The sequence below is a fragment of the Zeugodacus cucurbitae genome, chromosome 3, assembly GCF_028554725.1.
Source record: "Zeugodacus cucurbitae isolate PBARC_wt_2022May chromosome 3, idZeuCucr1.2, whole genome shotgun sequence".
NCBI lineage: Eukaryota > Metazoa > Arthropoda > Insecta > Diptera > Tephritidae > Zeugodacus > Zeugodacus cucurbitae.
The window spans coordinates 65,295,865-65,313,379 of NC_071668.1; the positions used below are offsets into that span (position 1 = coordinate 65,295,865).

Consider the following 17,515-nt stretch of genomic DNA (forward strand, 5'->3'; position numbering starts at 1 on the left):
TATTTTGGGCTTAAAATACCGTATAAAAAATTGGTTTAAAATTTAAGAATTAAAATTATTCCATCGAAAATACCCCACGCCACTTTGTGGAAAATCTATTTAGATGTATTTTAATTTTGTAGTCAGTCGGTTGAATAGTTTTTGAGTTATCGTGTACACCGTCTCAAAAAATGTGGTTTTGAAAAAAACGCAAAAGAAGAAAAAATTTACCAACGGCGTGCTCCCACTGCGCTGATAATTTTTTGATTATTATTAATATAATTAAAAAAAAATAATATTATAAACAACTACAAAACTTTTTTACTTAAACCAATTAACTAAAATTTGCCTCGAGCTTTTACTCCGGCTTAAAATACTCTACATTTCAAAGAATTATTTTACCATTATTTATATCATTAATATACAAATAGTGGTCCATTTAGCATATTTTTGTGAAAAAAAAAATATTTACCTGCCTTATTAGCTTATTTCTCAGAACAAATATGCTTATTAATTTTCCAGCACGAAACCATGTTTATTAAAATAATATTTCTAAAGCTCTGATGACAGTTTCTGGCTCATGAATAACATGTTTGCTAGAAGACTGAATTATCGAATTATTTTCTACAGATTTTTAGACTGATTGACGCTACTGAAATAGTATTTACTAAAGGTGACTAAAACTTTTTAATTATCTCGTGATTATTATATTGTTCCATGAATTAAAATTTGAAAATTAAAACAAGTTATTTTTTTCTTCCACAAATTGTAAGATCTCAAAAAAAGCAGTGTTCCTACATTTTTTTAAATCAATAAAACACAAAATTTCTTTACTTTGCATAAAAAATTCAGTCTATGAAGATCCATTTCACCTTGTTACTTCAATACCAATTAAAACTAAGTCAAATTTTCCATACAAAGTATAGATTTTCATACAATTCATCCATTTTCTAACGAAGATAGTATTATATAATATTATATAGATCAGTATTTCATTAAAAGAAGAGCAGCGGCATCAAGCAATACATACATAATTATATACACCTATTGCTGACTGTCATTAACTAAACAAATAACTTGCTGCATTTTGAGACACTTTTTCTGTGTAACTCATGATAATCACTCATTGAGACATATACTTGTATAGAATGAATTAAAAATGTGATAAAAGGAATATCAACTCTTATATCATTTTGTGCTACACACATGCAGGGATATAATCATATATGCATATTTCACTATAATTTCACAAATATACTTATGGCCATCACCTCAGCAGCGCATCACCTTCAACAGCATGAAAGCCCACACATGTTCATTTCTGCATTTACAGGGAGAAACAAAAACAAAAAGACACTCAACAGTTGACATTCATTATTTGTATTTCAATACGCGCAGCGTTTCTAAGCACTTGTGACTATGAAATAACAGTATAATTATATTTATATGTATGCATGTATGTAGTGGCAAACAAGAATTCAAAGCCATGCTGACAGCATTCGCAGAAGGGAGTGTATGTATGTATGTGTGTTCAGAGTATAGAAACTCAGCACAGTGTATTCAAATGACATGTCAATTGCGCAACATTGCTGCACTTCTGACAAGCAAATGTCAAAAGTCAGGTGTAACAAGTATGAGTAAATACATGTGTTTGTGTGAGTGTGTGTCTTTATATAAGGTTATATGTATGTAAGACCCGGTAGGAAATGTGAATCGTGCATATTGAGTATTTTTGAAAAATGTGTATATGTGCCTGTAGGAAAATTTAATTGGAAATAATTTACTATTAAAACCGAAATTTTCATATTTTCACTGAAAATAATATTAGTTTACCACTGAATATAACATTCTGCAGAAATAAATAGTCTCCCAAATGCCGAATAAATCGAGTATGGTGCTACAAATCACATAATAGCGTTTTTAGACAGGAGCTAATTGATCAATTAACCGGCCTCTGCTCGATTAAAACGCTCATTAAGATCGATTTACCATACAAAATAAAATCTACATTTATTTGTAATTGAATTTTAATCGACTTGAAAATCAAATGCAACTCTGCGACAAAGACGTACGATCTACGTTCTTTGTTTGCGATTGACTGAATTTTTTGATAAAAAAAGCTACGGTAGATGTCGCTGCTAAAAATATTAATCAGCTGATGAAACTTACCAACTTCTTATGAAAAGCAAAAACAAAAATGTATAACAACTGATCGGTTATGGAGTAACCGGCAGTGTAAAAGGCAAAAAAGGGCTTCTCAATAAAAATTCTAATTGATCAATTAATTTGGCTGTCTAAAAACGCTATAAATGTTTGTGACTGCGGCTCCGAAAAAATGAATATCCATTTCTTAGACCCGATCAAAGCTCAAGGATATAATTTTTGCTAAGGATTAGTAAACAGAAAGCTAAAAGTACCTGCAGACAACAATTTAAGTGCAATTTTCTGTCATATAAGAATGATATTTATCAAGTCAATTTCAAAATTTTTTCTTTATCGCTACTAAGAATACACTAAACACCTCTAGTGGCTTCCCTAACTTATAAGATAATATTTTATACAGAAAATGTCATATTCATATATTCAATACTCCATTTCTACAAAACTACTCAAATAAACAAAACTTCCAAATTCGTACTATTTTTTCCTACAGGGTATGCACTTCATATGCAGGCATATAGAAAAGTATAAAATTATATACATGTGAGTTTGCAGTCACTGACTGCCAGCAAACCTTCACTATCTGTCACTATGACCTGCTGTCGCTGTCAATGTTGTTTTGTTAGCCTGACAACATGACGTCCAAAGTTAATGAGAGGTTAAAAAAGCTTTGGCATATAATTCATTCATCATAGCTGTAGCTTTTCATGCAAAACTTTCAATAGCTAAATGCATTATAGTGTGTCACAAAAGTACAGTCGGTCATATATGTATACTTGAGTTTTTGATAACACATTCAAAAAATGACAAATATATAATTTGTACAAACTAACAAGTCATTGAACTCATCAACGCTTTACAAATGTGTGCTGCTTTTGTGATGATATGATAGTTGAATGGTATACTTTTGTTCGAATATGTTTTAATTAAAAATGTATGCGATATGCAAATGTATGTAAGGAAGAATGTGTATGTTGGATTTCAATTGAAAAGAATTTGTTATGCTTTCAAAAATCCGGAAAATAATTGCTAAAAAATGATAAGGGAAATGCATTGAAAAATAATTTCGTATATTCTATGTGCTTTATTTAGAAATAATGAAGCATATTTTGGGGTGTGTTTATAATATTATACGGACTGTATACTGGTAGTCACATGTAATTAATGTTGATCGTAAAGATAAAAATGTTCAAAACGCTCAAAAGTTGCTTTGTATGCAATCCTTGATTTCATTTAAGAGGCTATACCAGCGTGACATTTTAAAAAAATCGATTTTTTTATTATTCGACACCTTCGAAGACCGCACATAACTCCGTTTTTTTTTCAATATTTTTGTTAAAAAAATCTTAAAATATAGCTGAAAATATATCATGTTATGTCCAAAAAACTTCGAAACATTCAATCGAGTACTTTCTTTAAAATTCAAGAAAATCTCCTATTTTTTCATGGTTTACACAGGTATAGCCTTAAATGTGAAATATAAGAAATAATTAATCAAAAACATTTTTTTGCCATAACTGTACTAAAAACTACCACATTTAAAAATTTTACCAATTTTTTGGGAACGTCTCCAATCAAAACCAAACTATATTATTTATATTATGATGTGTAAAAAGTGGATAGACCACCCCATGGATGATCTATCGTCAGAACATAGCCATAGTACATATTATATGTATTAAAGGATTGGTATAACACCTCTTGCTTTTATTTTAAAAATTTGTAAAGCGTTTCACAAACCATAGACGATCTATGGTCAGAACATAGCGTTAGTAACTTATTATTATTCTGATCTGCGATACCAACCATAACTCCATCCATATATTATATTGAAGTATGATACCTCAACATTTTGGTTTAAAAAAATTGTGAAAATAAATAAATTTATTATATAATTACTTCAATTATCCTTTTCCAAGCTATATAGATTTCATTAAATTTAATAAAATCAATTTAAAATATTGAAAACAGTGCTTTAATAGACAACCACAACTTGTTCATAACTTCAAATATTTTTTTCCGAATAAACTATCTACTTATAACTTGAGTACAATTAATGAGTTGATTGAGTATTTATTTGGCAGCTGAATACCGCTTGAGAATTATATTTAAATTATTAAAATCTGTATTTATAGAGATATATTTAACATACTTTTTAGACTATATAAATCATAAGCCAAATGTTTCAGACAACACCTTAATTAATGAAGTTAATTAGCAAATGGTATATTAGTTTATTTAAAATATTGTCTGAAGCGCACTTTAGAGATTCAATTAGTTGTATTTGTATTATATTTTTATATAAATAATTAGAAGATTTATGATAATTACAGCAACTATTAATACCTAAGCTAATAATAAACAATATTATATTTATATACTTTTATATACATATATATTTAATGCCTCAATTAGGCTATTAGATATTTTTATTCAAGCAAATTTGAAGTCATTATAGAAAGTATTTAAGTCAAATACAAATACTCTGCAGAATGTCTAAGATTTATAAGCTAGAGAAATTTATAATTATTAATATTTTCCAAATTCGTAAAGATCACAGAGTTGATTTTGTGGTTAACTTGAAATAAATTAACACCTAACAAGTGTCAATTTAAGTCCGCAAAAATGCAAAAAATATAAATAAAAATAAATATTACGAAAATACCTAAAAATGCAACACTGTACCAGGTAAGTGCAACAATTAACTGTACTACGCTAAAAAATTATGAAGCAACTCCCCGAAAATCGATCCCTTAATCCGATTCCATGCTAAATTTATAAAGCGCTTTTCTTGGCTCTAATTTTTCTCTGTATATTGCATATCAAATACTATTGCTTATAAGAAATGAATTGAGAGTAATTAAAATGCTTGAAAATACAACTGAATAGAAATCATTTAAGCAATATTTTTAGAATAAAAAGCAAATAATACATGCAATTTTCTAAAAAATAATTATAAAAAGGTTATATTTACCCAATTTTTCTGCAGTTGAACATAACACTGCAATTTGCTACACTGTGCAAAACTTCCACGACCAATAATTTAGAAGGTATTTAATGAACGTGATTAATGGAATTATTAATTGATTAACCATTATATATTCATTAACCATTTTCAATTTAAAAATAAAGCTAAAAAGTGTTTTTTGCAAATTGTAGCTTAATTTTTTTTAGTGTATTTGAAGTGGAAAAATTAGTACATTTTCATAAAAAAATACGCTGTGATTAACATAACATAATTTTTGAAAAAATTGACATCAGTTAGCACTAAACCATCAAGCATAAACATTCAGAAGTACTCTATGAGAGTAGAAGCCATTAAAATAGGCATTCTCGCGAGAGCGAATATTAAATATATAAGAGATAAAGGTTGCCACAGAGTATCTTATACAAGTTTTCATCAAGTATGATGATAAATAGAGTATGCGGGGGATCTCTCCTGTTTTTGAGAGCGCATTTGACATTGATTTGTAACATCATCAAGTAAGAGAGTTTGACAGTGCGGTTGGTTTATGACGTTGCGAGTTGCAATTTTGAGTACTTTCTAAGTGAGAAAATTAAGATTCTAATCCGGGTCATATTTTTAAATGCAGTGTTGCATTTTTAGTCAAACGTCCAAATAATATAAATACTCAATGTGTGCCAATGTTTACAAGTCGCAGAAAATTTTATCTAATTTTTACATTTTTTATTAAATAATTTTCGGTTTTCTAATTATAATTTATTAAATAAATTATTATTGTATATTTAATTTGAAATTTGTAATAAAAAAAATATAATATATGCAATTTTAAAGCGAGTGTGCCAACAAATACGACAATTAACACAAATTCCAAGTCACGAAGCGCCAAAAAAAATTAATTTTTATAGAATTTTTTTTAAAAAACATTTTTATTTTTTTTTTTTAATTTCTTCACACTTTTAATTTACAACTACGAAATCAGTGATTTTTTTGCAACTGTTGAGTAGTAGTATTAATAAAAAACAAAAAAATCTATTTTTCTCTCTCTCTTACATATTTTTTGGCCACTCGCTCAACTACAATTAATTGCACCAACTTCGTGTTTGACTTGAAAAACAATATATATATATATATCATAAATGAAAATATATATTAAACGCACATTTTTGTCTTGGGTTCGTTTTTTGGAATAATCGCACCGATAATACAAATCTTACAAATGCACCGTTTTTTTGATTTTTGTATGATATATAATACTATATCTATATGTATTCCTGTGTGTGTATGGTGAAAAACACATTTTTGAATTCACAAAATGCACAATTTTTGTAATTTCTGAACGCAACGCACTTTTCAATGGATGATGTTCTAAACTAATAATTAATGAAAATTTTCAAATTTAATAAATTACAAAAAAAACTAAAACATTTAGTCAAAAAAAGTGAGTATTTAAAGTATATATATAAAAATTTTTTGTCTTATAAATAATAGTGTTAAATATTTTTTAATGAAAAAAAAAAAAATTTTTTAAATGTAAATTTCATTATATATTTAGAAAAAAACACACACTGTACCTAATTAAACCGTTTACCAACACTTGAGTAGAGCAAGGAGCGCAGTAAGTTGCATACGGCGCTCTCTTTTGCTCTCTTACTCCAACGGAACTGTCATTTCATAAACTACACTGCACAAAAATACTATCTCATTCACACCAAATAATTATGCAAGTAATTGCATTTGATTTTTGATTACCCTACGATTACTTAGGTATTGTTAAGAATGTTAATGTATGAAAAATTTTAAATTTTTTGTCTAAATACATATTGTTATAAGCAATTTTTCTCAAGTGTCTATGCCTAGTAAGCATATATAAATTATTAATAAAAAATATCTTCTTTATATTTTGACTGTATGTTTTTTCTTCTCTATTTTCAACAAAAAAAAACTGTGAGTTTTAGAAACTCCACAAAAAGCAAGCGCAAAGGAATACTTACTGACTTGCATTATTTTTGAAAAAAAAAAACAAATTTTTGAAAAAAAAAACAAATTTTTGAAAAAAGAACTTATTTTTGTATGAAAAAAACTTATTTTTAAAAAAAGTTTTGGAAAAAAAATTTTTGAAAAAAAATTTAAAAAGTTTTTGAAAAAAAAAATTAAAAAAAAAAAAATTTGAAAAAAAAATTTGAAAAAAAAATTTTTTTTTTAGTTTTAAAAACAATTTTGAAAACCTATACTCAAAAATATCGAACAGGTTTTGAAATAAATTTTTTAAAACATTTCAAAACTGTTCGCGCTTTCATTTTTTTGTGAAAGTTTTTTATTTTCTAATCTTTTTATTACATGATTTACATGAAGTGTCTGCAAATTTTTTAAATTGCATACAAAATTTTCATTTTTTTTTCTAAATATTCATCAATGGTTTAGACATATTTACCGATATGCCATTTGTACATTTTCCATGTAAATACATTATTTATCTTCAAATCGCTAAATGTCTTTATTGCACAAATATAAAGCACAATTTTTGAAAGCACCAAATTTTGAGTTTTTAATTTTTCATTTTTTTATAGTGTATGCTAATTATTTTTTGCAAATAAAAAAAATATTTCTAAAAAAAGGAATGCACTTTTCATTACTTTTTGGCTAATGCTTTTTCTTATGCAATTTTTTTTTAAATATTATAAAATGCCATTTTTTAGGCAAAGCACTGATTTTTGAAACACAAGCGTTTGTTCAGAAATGATTAGAAAGCGAACCAAGTACCTAAACTTTTTGGAAGTATAATAAAAAGAAAACATATTTACCACTCCTGTTATCCCTTTTCCCTTCAAAAAACTGGAAATATATGATTCAGTAAAGCAAACCTTAAGGTTTTTGCACTAAAAAAAAATATTTGAAAATTTTAAAATTATTTTAAAAAATCTTAAATTTTTTATATAATAAAATTATTTTTTTTTTTTTATTTTTTCGAAAAACTTAAATATTGAAAACTTCGCAAAGTAATTTGGTCTACAACACCAAATTTTTTTGATATGATGTCATTAATTGCTACCAAAAAAAATTAAAAAAGAAAATTCAAAAAAATATTTTTAAACATTCTAAGTGTTTTTTAATACTCTAAGAAAGCAATAAAGCTAAATTTTTTAAATATAACTTTAAACCTAGTTGACATTTATGTATATACTTATTCAACGTATGTATTAAATGTAAGTAGTACTTAATGACTTAATTAAGCTAAGTAAGTATCCAAAAAGTATTTGAAAATTTCTATTTTATATAATATTCGAATAGTTATTCGAGGCTTCATATAAGCCATTACACAAGCTAATATGTATGTATGTATTGTATTTATGGTATCTTTAGGTATTTAACTCGCTCACTAATTAAGCATTAAGTCGCTAGTAATACACGTATGACCTCATTACCCTTCTTAATTTCTTCAATATAATTTTATTAACTCGTATAATTTTCCGCCATGCGACGTTTAGTGCCTGGAGATCCTCAAGATGTGAAGGCGACTCCACTAAATTCAACTTCAATTCATGTTACCTGGAAACCACCATTGGAAAAAGATCGTAACGGCATTATACGTGGCTATCATATACACGTGCAAGAAATGCGTGATGAGGTGAGTGAAATATAGAGGGAGATTCCATACATTTTGTTAAAAAAATCTATATACGCAATTCCTAACACAAAAACTCTCAAAGAGGGAGACTTTTAGCTCCAAACATCGGATTGCGTTCTCAAAGTAGATTTGTGTGAAATAAGGTCTTGACCTCATTTTTCAAATTTCCATTTTTTCTTTCATTCTTGAACACAGGGTTTAGTACTTGAGTTCACAAACGGATCTTGTATCACCTACACCTTTATATACATATATCATTGGCCTAAAAGGATCTTAAATTTGTAGAACTCGCTCTTAACGATCATAGTCTTATTACTTTGAATCCATTATAAGTTTACCGTGCCTTCCATTCATGTCAAGTGAAACGTCCTTTAGAACCTCACATTCTTTTCAATTACTTATCCATTTAATTTCCCCTAACCCAGTTCAAAGTTCGTTGCAGAATATTGTAGTTTCTGAGTTTCTAAAATTTGATGTTTTTATTGAAAATGTCGATGAAATTTTTCGATTCTCAGCAAATTTTTAGTAGTTCTACCATAATAATACTCTCTTCTTGCACCAGGGCAAGGGCTTCCTAAACGAACCGCTCAAGTTCGATGTCGTCGATGCGTTGGAGTACAATGTGACGGGCCTGCAACCCGATACCAAATACTCCATACAAGTGGCAGCGCTAACACGGAAAGGCGATGGTGATCGTAGCGCAGCAGTGATCGTGAAAACGCCAGGTGGTGTACCGGTACGACCAACAGTGAGTCTAAAAATAATGGAACGTGAACCAATTGTTTCCATCGAACTCGAATGGGAGCGACCAGCGCAAACGTATGGTGAACTGCGTGGCTATCGTTTACGTTGGGGTGTTAAAGATCAACCACTAAAAGAGGAGATACTACCCGGACCACAGATAACAAAACGGCGCTTCAATGACTTGGAACGTGGTGTGGAATATGAATTCCGTGTAGCGGGTAGCAATCATATTGGTATCGGACAGGAGACAGTGAAAATCTTCCAAACACCTGAGGGTACACCAGGCGGACCGCCCGCAAATATAACAGTGCGCTTCCAAACACCGGATGTAGTGTGCGTCACGTGGGATCCGCCAACACGTGAACACCGCAATGGCATTATAACACGTTATGATGTGCAATTTCACAAGAAAATCGATCATGGTTTAGGTTCGGAACGTAATATGACCGTGCGCAAGGCGGTGTTTACAAATCTCGAAGAGAATACTGAATATATCTTCCGCGTGCGCGCATACACGAAACAAGGTTCTGGGCCATTTAGTGATAAGATCTTTATTGAAACGGAACGTGATATGGGACGTGCGCCGATGTCAGTGCAGGCGGTAGCCACATCCGAGCAAACGGCTGAGATCTGGTGGGAACCCGTGCCATCACGTGGCAAATTGCTGGGCTACAAGATTTTCTATACCATGACAGCTGTTGAGGACTTAGATGAATGGCAGACAAAGACAGTGGGTCTTACGGAGTCAGCCGATTTGGTTAATTTGGAAAAGTTTGCACAGTATGCTGTGGCGATAGCGGCGCGTTTCAAGAACGGTTTGGGACGTCTGAGCGAAAAAGTCACTGTTAAGATAAAGCCCGAAGATGTGCCACTAAATTTGCGCGCTCATGACGTTAGCACACATTCCATGACGTTGAGTTGGTCACCACCTATACGGCTAAATCCGACTAATTACAAAATCTCTTTTGACGCGATGAAAGTATTTGTGGACTCGCAGGGGTTTACGCAAACGCAAATTGTACAGAAACGTGATATTATTTTGAAACATTACGTGAAATCGCATACAATCAACGAGCTGAGTCCTTTCACAACGTATAATGTTAATGTAAGCGCCATACCACCGGACTACTCTTACCGCCCGCCAACTAAAATCACCGTTACAACACAAATGGCTGCGCCGCAACCTATGGTGAAACCCGATTTCTATGGTGTAGTAAACGGTGAGGAAATATTAGTGATATTACCGCAGGCATCCGAGGAGTATGGACCCATCTCACATTACTATCTTGTTGTGGTGCCTGAGGATAAATCGAATCTGCATAAGAATCCAGATCAGTTCCTAACTGAAGATTTGCTGCCTGGACGTAATAAACCCGAACGTCCGAACTCGCCTTATATTGCCGCCAAGTTCCCACAACGTTCCATACCCTTCACCTTCCATCTCGGCTCCGGTGATGATTATCACAACTTCACCAACCGTAAGCTGGAGCGCGACAAGCGTTATCGTATTTTTGTGCGCGCCGTTGTCGATACACCGCAAAAGCATCTTTACACATCCAGTCCGTTCTCGGAATTCCTCTCATTGGATATGCGTGAAGCGCCACCTGGCGAACGACCACATCGTCCCGACCCGAATTGGCCATCCGAACCAGAAGTGTCTGTCAATCGCAACAAAGACGAACAGGGTATGTGGTGGGTAGCGCTACCCGTTGTTGCCGCACTCATTTTCACCATATTCGTTACCTGGTGTATTGTGCGTCGTCGTCGTCAACCATGTAAAACACCCGATCAAGCTGCTGTCACGCGTCCATTGATGGCAGCCGATCTGGGTGCCGGCCCCACACCTAGTGATCCCGTCGATATGCGTCGCTTGAACTTCCAAACTCCCGGCATGATTTCGCATCCGCCCATACCAATTTCCGAATTCGCCAATCACATTGAACGCCTCAAAGCGAATGACAATCAGAAATTTTCGCAAGAATATGAGAGCATCGAACCGGGACAACAATTCACATGGGACAATTCCAATTATGATTATAATAAATCGAAGAACCGTTACGCGAATGTAACCGCTTATGATCACTCGCGCGTACAATTGCCGCTGATGGACGGTGTTATCGGTTCGGATTATATAAACGCCAACTATTGTGATGGCTATCGCAAGCATAATGCTTATGTGGCAACTCAGGGACCATTACAGGAGACTTTCAGTGACTTCTGGCGCATGTGTTGGGAATTGAAAACCACCACCATCGTTATGATGACACGTCTAGAGGAACGTACACGCATCAAATGCGATCAATATTGGCCGGTGCGTGGCACGGAGACTTATGGACAAATGTTTGTCACGATCACCGAAACGCAAGAGCTCGCCACCTACAGCATACGTACATTCCAGTTATGTCGTCAAGGTTTTAATGAACGTCGTGAAATCAAACAATTGCAATTCACCGCCTGGCCCGATCATGGCGTACCCGAACATCCAGCACCATTCCTACAATTCTTACGTCGTTGTCGTGCGCTCACACCACCCGATTCGGGTCCAGTTGTGGTACACTGCTCGGCTGGTGTCGGACGTACTGGTTGTTATATTGTTATCGATTCGATGTTGGAACGCATGAAACATGAGAAGATCATTGACATTTACGGACATGTGACTTGTTTGCGCGCACAACGTAACTACATGGTACAGACTGAGGATCAATACATATTCATACATGATGCCATCTTGGAAGCCATCATTTGTGGTCTCACCGAGGTGCCGGCACGCAATTTACACACCCACCTACAAAAGTTACTACTAACCGAACCGGGTGAAAATATCACTGGCATGGAAATGGAATTTAAGAAACTCTCCAATGTTAAGGTGGACTCATCGAAATTCGTCACCGCTAATTTGCCATGTAATAAGAATAAAAACCGTTTGGTACACATACTACCGTATGAATCGAGTCGTGTCTACCTTACACCCATACATGGCATCGAAGGTAGTGACTACATCAATGCTAGCTTTATTGATGGCTATCGCTATCGTTCGGCTTATATAGCCGCTCAGGGTCCTGTACAGGATACTGCTGAAGATTTCTGGCGTATGCTGTGGGAGCACAACTCCACGATTGTTGTTATGCTCACCAAACTTAAGGAGATGGGCAGAGTAAGTGTAGCATTTTTAGAATTTTTAGGAAATATTTGAGGTTTAGTTGCAAAAATTAATTTTTCACTGTAATTTTTTAGGAAAAATGCTATCAGTATTGGCCACATGAGCGTTCTGTACGCTATCAGTACTACGTGGTGGATCCAATCGCTGAATATAATATGCCACAGTATAAACTACGCGAGTTCAAGGTAAAGAATATTATAGGTTATGTTACACGTTTTGCGTATTCAAACATAATTCAGTTTACTTAGACTGTTATACCATATCGTAATATGCCTTTAATTTCTCCAACCACAGGTTACCGATGCACGTGATGGCTCCTCACGCACCGTACGCCAATTCCAATTCATCGATTGGCCCGAACAAGGTGTACCCAAGTCTGGTGAAGGTTTTATCGACTTTATCGGTCAAGTGCATAAGACAAAAGAACAATTCGGGCAAGATGGTCCCATTACGGTGCATTGTAGCGCTGGCGTAGGACGCACTGGTGTCTTTATAACACTCAGTATTGTATTGGAACGTATGCAATATGAGGGCGTATTGGATGTATTCCAAACGGTGCGCATATTACGCGCTCAACGCCCGGCAATGGTGCAAACGGAGGTGAATATCATATGATTTATATTTTTTAATAAAATATATTATTTTAAAAATAAAAATATTGTTATAAAATAATAATCAAAATATTAATTTTAAAAAATTTAGTTAAGTGATGTGTTAACGTAACGCAAAGCCAGTTAGCATGATTATACACCAATAAACCAATAAAAAATAAAATTACATATTCTAAAAAAGATGTCGTCAATACATATTAAAAATAACTTAACGTAACGTAACTTAACGCAACTTAACATAACATAAAGTAATATTTAAATTTTAACCAAAAAAATATTTTGATACAGTATTAAAAATAACTTAACGTAACGTAACTTAACTTAACATAGCATAACGTAATATTTAAATTTTAACCAAAAAGATATTTTGAAACAACATCGAGCTTAATTTAAAAATAAATTTAGTAATACGATTACAAATAGAACAACGTAACTTAACATAACATAGCGTAATAATTAAAGTTTAACCAAGAGCATATAATGAAACAGTACTAAAATAACTTAACGTAATGTAACTTAACATAGCATAACTTAACATAAAATAAAGTAATATATAAATTTATTTTTGTTAAAATTTTTATTTATTTTTTTTTTATTTTGAAACGGTATTAAAAATGTATTAAAAATAACTTAACTTAACTTAACATAGAAAAACTTAACATAACATAACGTAATATTTAAATTTTAACCAAAAATATATTTTGAAAATAAGTAAAAAAAAAAACTTAACGTAACGTAACTTAACATAGCATAACTAAACATAACATAACGTAATATTTAAATTTTAACCAAAAAAATATTTTGAAACAGTTTTATAAAACGTAACTTAACGTAACGTAACATAACTTTACATAACATAACGTAATAAATGTTTATAAAAACTTTTAAACAAAATTTAATTTAATGTGAAGATTAAATTAATGATATTATTATAAATAGATCGACATAACTTAACACAGCACGACATAAAATTTATATTTTTTTTTTTTGTTAACCCATTTTTTTATTAAAATTATATAATATATTGTAATTAAAATTATTATATCTTCCATTTCAGGATCAATATCATTTCTGCTATCGCGCCGCTTTGGAGTATCTCGGCTCATTTGATAACTACACTAATTAAGTTGGCAGCTATTCAGCTTCAATTCTAAACAACATACTTGTTAGCTACAATACAGCGTAAAGAACTCGTTATTGAAATACAAAAAATTAAAAATTCTTCAGTCGCACTTCAACTTTAATTTGGTTGAAGAAAAGTGGTTATTCCGAAAGCTGGTTTTGCGCCTAAAAAGCTGCTACGTCTTTAGTGAAATTACTTAATTCCCTGCATTATCATTAGAACCAGTCTTATAAGTTTGCTTTTCAACTGGTTCCAACTTGTATAAACGAAATTAAAACACGCCACAAAACAACAAGAACAAAGAACAAAACGTATCGCTATTGTATTCACTAAATACTAAGTTAAATTGCTTAGATTTATAAGCACAAAGCAAGTTATCGAAAAAAGAACAAAATAATTTAGTAAAATATACGTACATACCAACATATGTATGTACTAACAGGCGTTTGTATGTATGTATCTAGTTGTTAAGTAATTTAGTTGTTAATTATATTAAGTTAAGTAAAAATGTAATATTAAATTGAATACATACACACCATCTCGCTAATTTAGCAAGCATACAATTTGATTAGTCACCTAACTGCCCCCCAACACATACAACACACATTTGTCTTTTAAGTTATTTGTGAACTAAAAAGACTGTTATGCATTAAATTGATTGACTAAATCAGTAATATTTACTAAATGATTCATGCAATGCATTAGCTGTACTAATGATGATTATACTTAAATGAAATTGCGTATAAATTTTAACTATACTAAGGGTTTAATTAACTGACAATTGTTTTTTAGATTTTCAATTGCGAGTAAATTTCAAAGAAAAATAATTCAACTTTAAAACATGCTTAATTTAAACTAATAAGCACAATCAAAATTATGTCTGTAATATGTTAATAGTAAACGATTAGTTAATTTGTCAAACAAAAAAGTTTGTTGTAGTCTTTAGAAATGCGCATGATTTCTTGTGACTAAATGTTTTGTGTCTAATAACCTGTTTAGAGGTGCGATATATTAGACGTGAGTATGCCAAGAGATTGTGTTTATTGATTGAAGAAATTTTAATTAAAAAACTTTAATGAAATTAATTATATTTTATGTTCTATATTTTAATGCAATTTTAATTTTGTACTTACAATGTGCTTTGTATGAAATTCTTTTAAATATTATTTTTTAATTAAAATATAATTAGCAGAAATATTGTTTTTTAAGACATTTTAGTATTATATAATTTAAGTTTGGCAGCAATTAACCATTTTGAATCTCATTGCAAAAGTCAATAATTTAATTTAGCAGCGAAAGCATATCTTAATTTTATATATATTTTTTTAGGTTATGTTAAAACAATTATTGAAAAAGTGTAATATTTTAACAATGGCTTATGTTATGTTAAAATAATTATTGAAAAAGTGTAAGATAACAGTATTTCTTAACTTAATTTTTTTAAATAATATGTAATTCATTTAAAGTAATTTATTTTTTTGGCAACTTTTGACAACAAAATAAAAAAAAATGAACAGTAGTCAACTTATCATTAAATATTTTAATATATTTACAACTAAAATTAAAACGACAAAGTCTTCTAGAACATACAACAGGCAGTCCACTAATATTAAATTAAAATATTATAATTTTAATGTAAATAATAAATATTTATGTAAATTCGATATAATTTTAGTTTAAGAGCTAAAATCACAACAAGAAAACCTTATAAATCATTAATTTTGTGGTTGAAAAATATTAATTTCATTAACAATATTTATATAATTTGTGTAAGTGAATTCTTTAGTGAAAAAAATATTAATTTTGCTAACAATTTTTATATAACTTATATAAGTGTAGAAATTTAATTTGTTTAAAAATTATAATTATTTTTTATTTTTACATTATACTTTACACACAACACAATATAAGTAAAAATACAAAACCACAACGACCAGGCAGCTCTTCCGCAGCAATCACTTTGTAAGGACTTTGAAATGAAACCGATAAGATTTTGTAAAAATAGTAAACAATAATATAACTAGCAAAAGGCAATAGTTGAAATATTTATATGAAAATGTAATAAGCAATAGTAATATGTGGAGTAAAGTATTACTGTGAAATAGTGTATGAAGATATTTTCTTTGTGTTCGATAATTATTTTTTATGAAATAGTGCATTAAGTTTTATATTATAATAAATTAGTTTTTAGGTAAAAAAATATTTCTAACTTGCATTTGATTTTATTATTATTTTTTAAACAACAACTAATTTAATAAATTTAATTTTTTAAGATTTGAAGCTTGCAAACAATTTAAAATGAAATTAAAAACAAAAAAATGCGTAAATATTTACTAAAAACGCAATTTGTCCAAAATATTACAAAAATACGGAATAAAACAACAAAAATGTACTAAAAGATATTAATTTTGATTTTTTTGATACTATAACACGGAATATTAAATTGAAAATTTTTGCATTAATTAAAAAGTTAAAAAAATTACCTTTATTATTAATTATTTTATTTGAATCCACAAAAAAATAATTAGAATTAACTCCTTTTTCTCTAAATTAATGTTTTTATGCCATCTTAAATGAAATTAAAAGCTTACTAAAATTTCCAATTGCAATAAAAATTACAAAAAATTAAAAAAACACTTAAATGAATATCTAAAAATTATTTTTTTTATTATTTGCCTTAAAAATATATATAGTATCTTGCCTTAAATGTGAATATGCCAACCCTTAATTCAGTTCTATTCTTGTTTTTACCACGTTCTGCCTTAATTAATTTAAGTTCCCTTTAATAAAGATAACTTATGCAATTTTTAAGTTAATTAATGTATAATTATTTGTATAAAAAATGTGTATTTTATGTTTTGTAAATTTTCAAATAAAATAAAGCGATTTAATTGAGGAAAGACTTTTTGATTTTTATTGTTTTTATTTACTTTATTCAAATTGTGATTTCTATAAACTTAACAAGTTTAAAAACTCGATTATTATCAGTTATAGCTTGTATCGATTTTTTTTATATTAAATTTAGATTAATTTTTTTTTATTACATTTTATTTTTTGAAGTTTTTATATATAAAATTGAAATTATTAAAATAAAAAATTTTATTTTTTGCTAAAAAAATTATTAATTGTTTGAAGAAAAATATGATTT

At 30.0% G+C, this 17,515-nt stretch overlaps 1 protein-coding gene across 7 annotated transcripts in view; it reads left to right on the forward strand.

Annotated features, from left to right (window-relative positions):
• Lar_1 (tyrosine-protein phosphatase Lar) overlaps positions 1–17,252 on the forward strand; it is a 643,385-nt gene extending 626,133 nt beyond the window's left edge. For 2 of the 7 annotated variants that reach the window (XM_011178395.3, XM_011178396.3), the window contains exons 18-22: positions 8,590–8,729; positions 9,292–12,627; positions 12,708–12,818; positions 12,928–13,233; positions 14,302–17,252. In XM_011178395.3, the coding sequence (XP_011176697.1) occupies positions 8,590–8,729; positions 9,292–12,627; positions 12,708–12,818; positions 12,928–13,233; positions 14,302–14,370 (3,962 nt within the window). In that variant the 3' untranslated portion in view covers positions 14,371–17,252. The remainder of the gene's footprint in view (positions 1–8,589; positions 8,730–9,291; positions 12,628–12,707; positions 12,819–12,927; positions 13,234–14,301) is intronic. The other 5 variants (XM_011178397.3, XM_011178392.3, XM_054227465.1 and 2 more) reach the window with 3 other exon arrangements.
• The last annotated feature ends 263 nt before the right edge of the window (positions 17,253–17,515 follow it).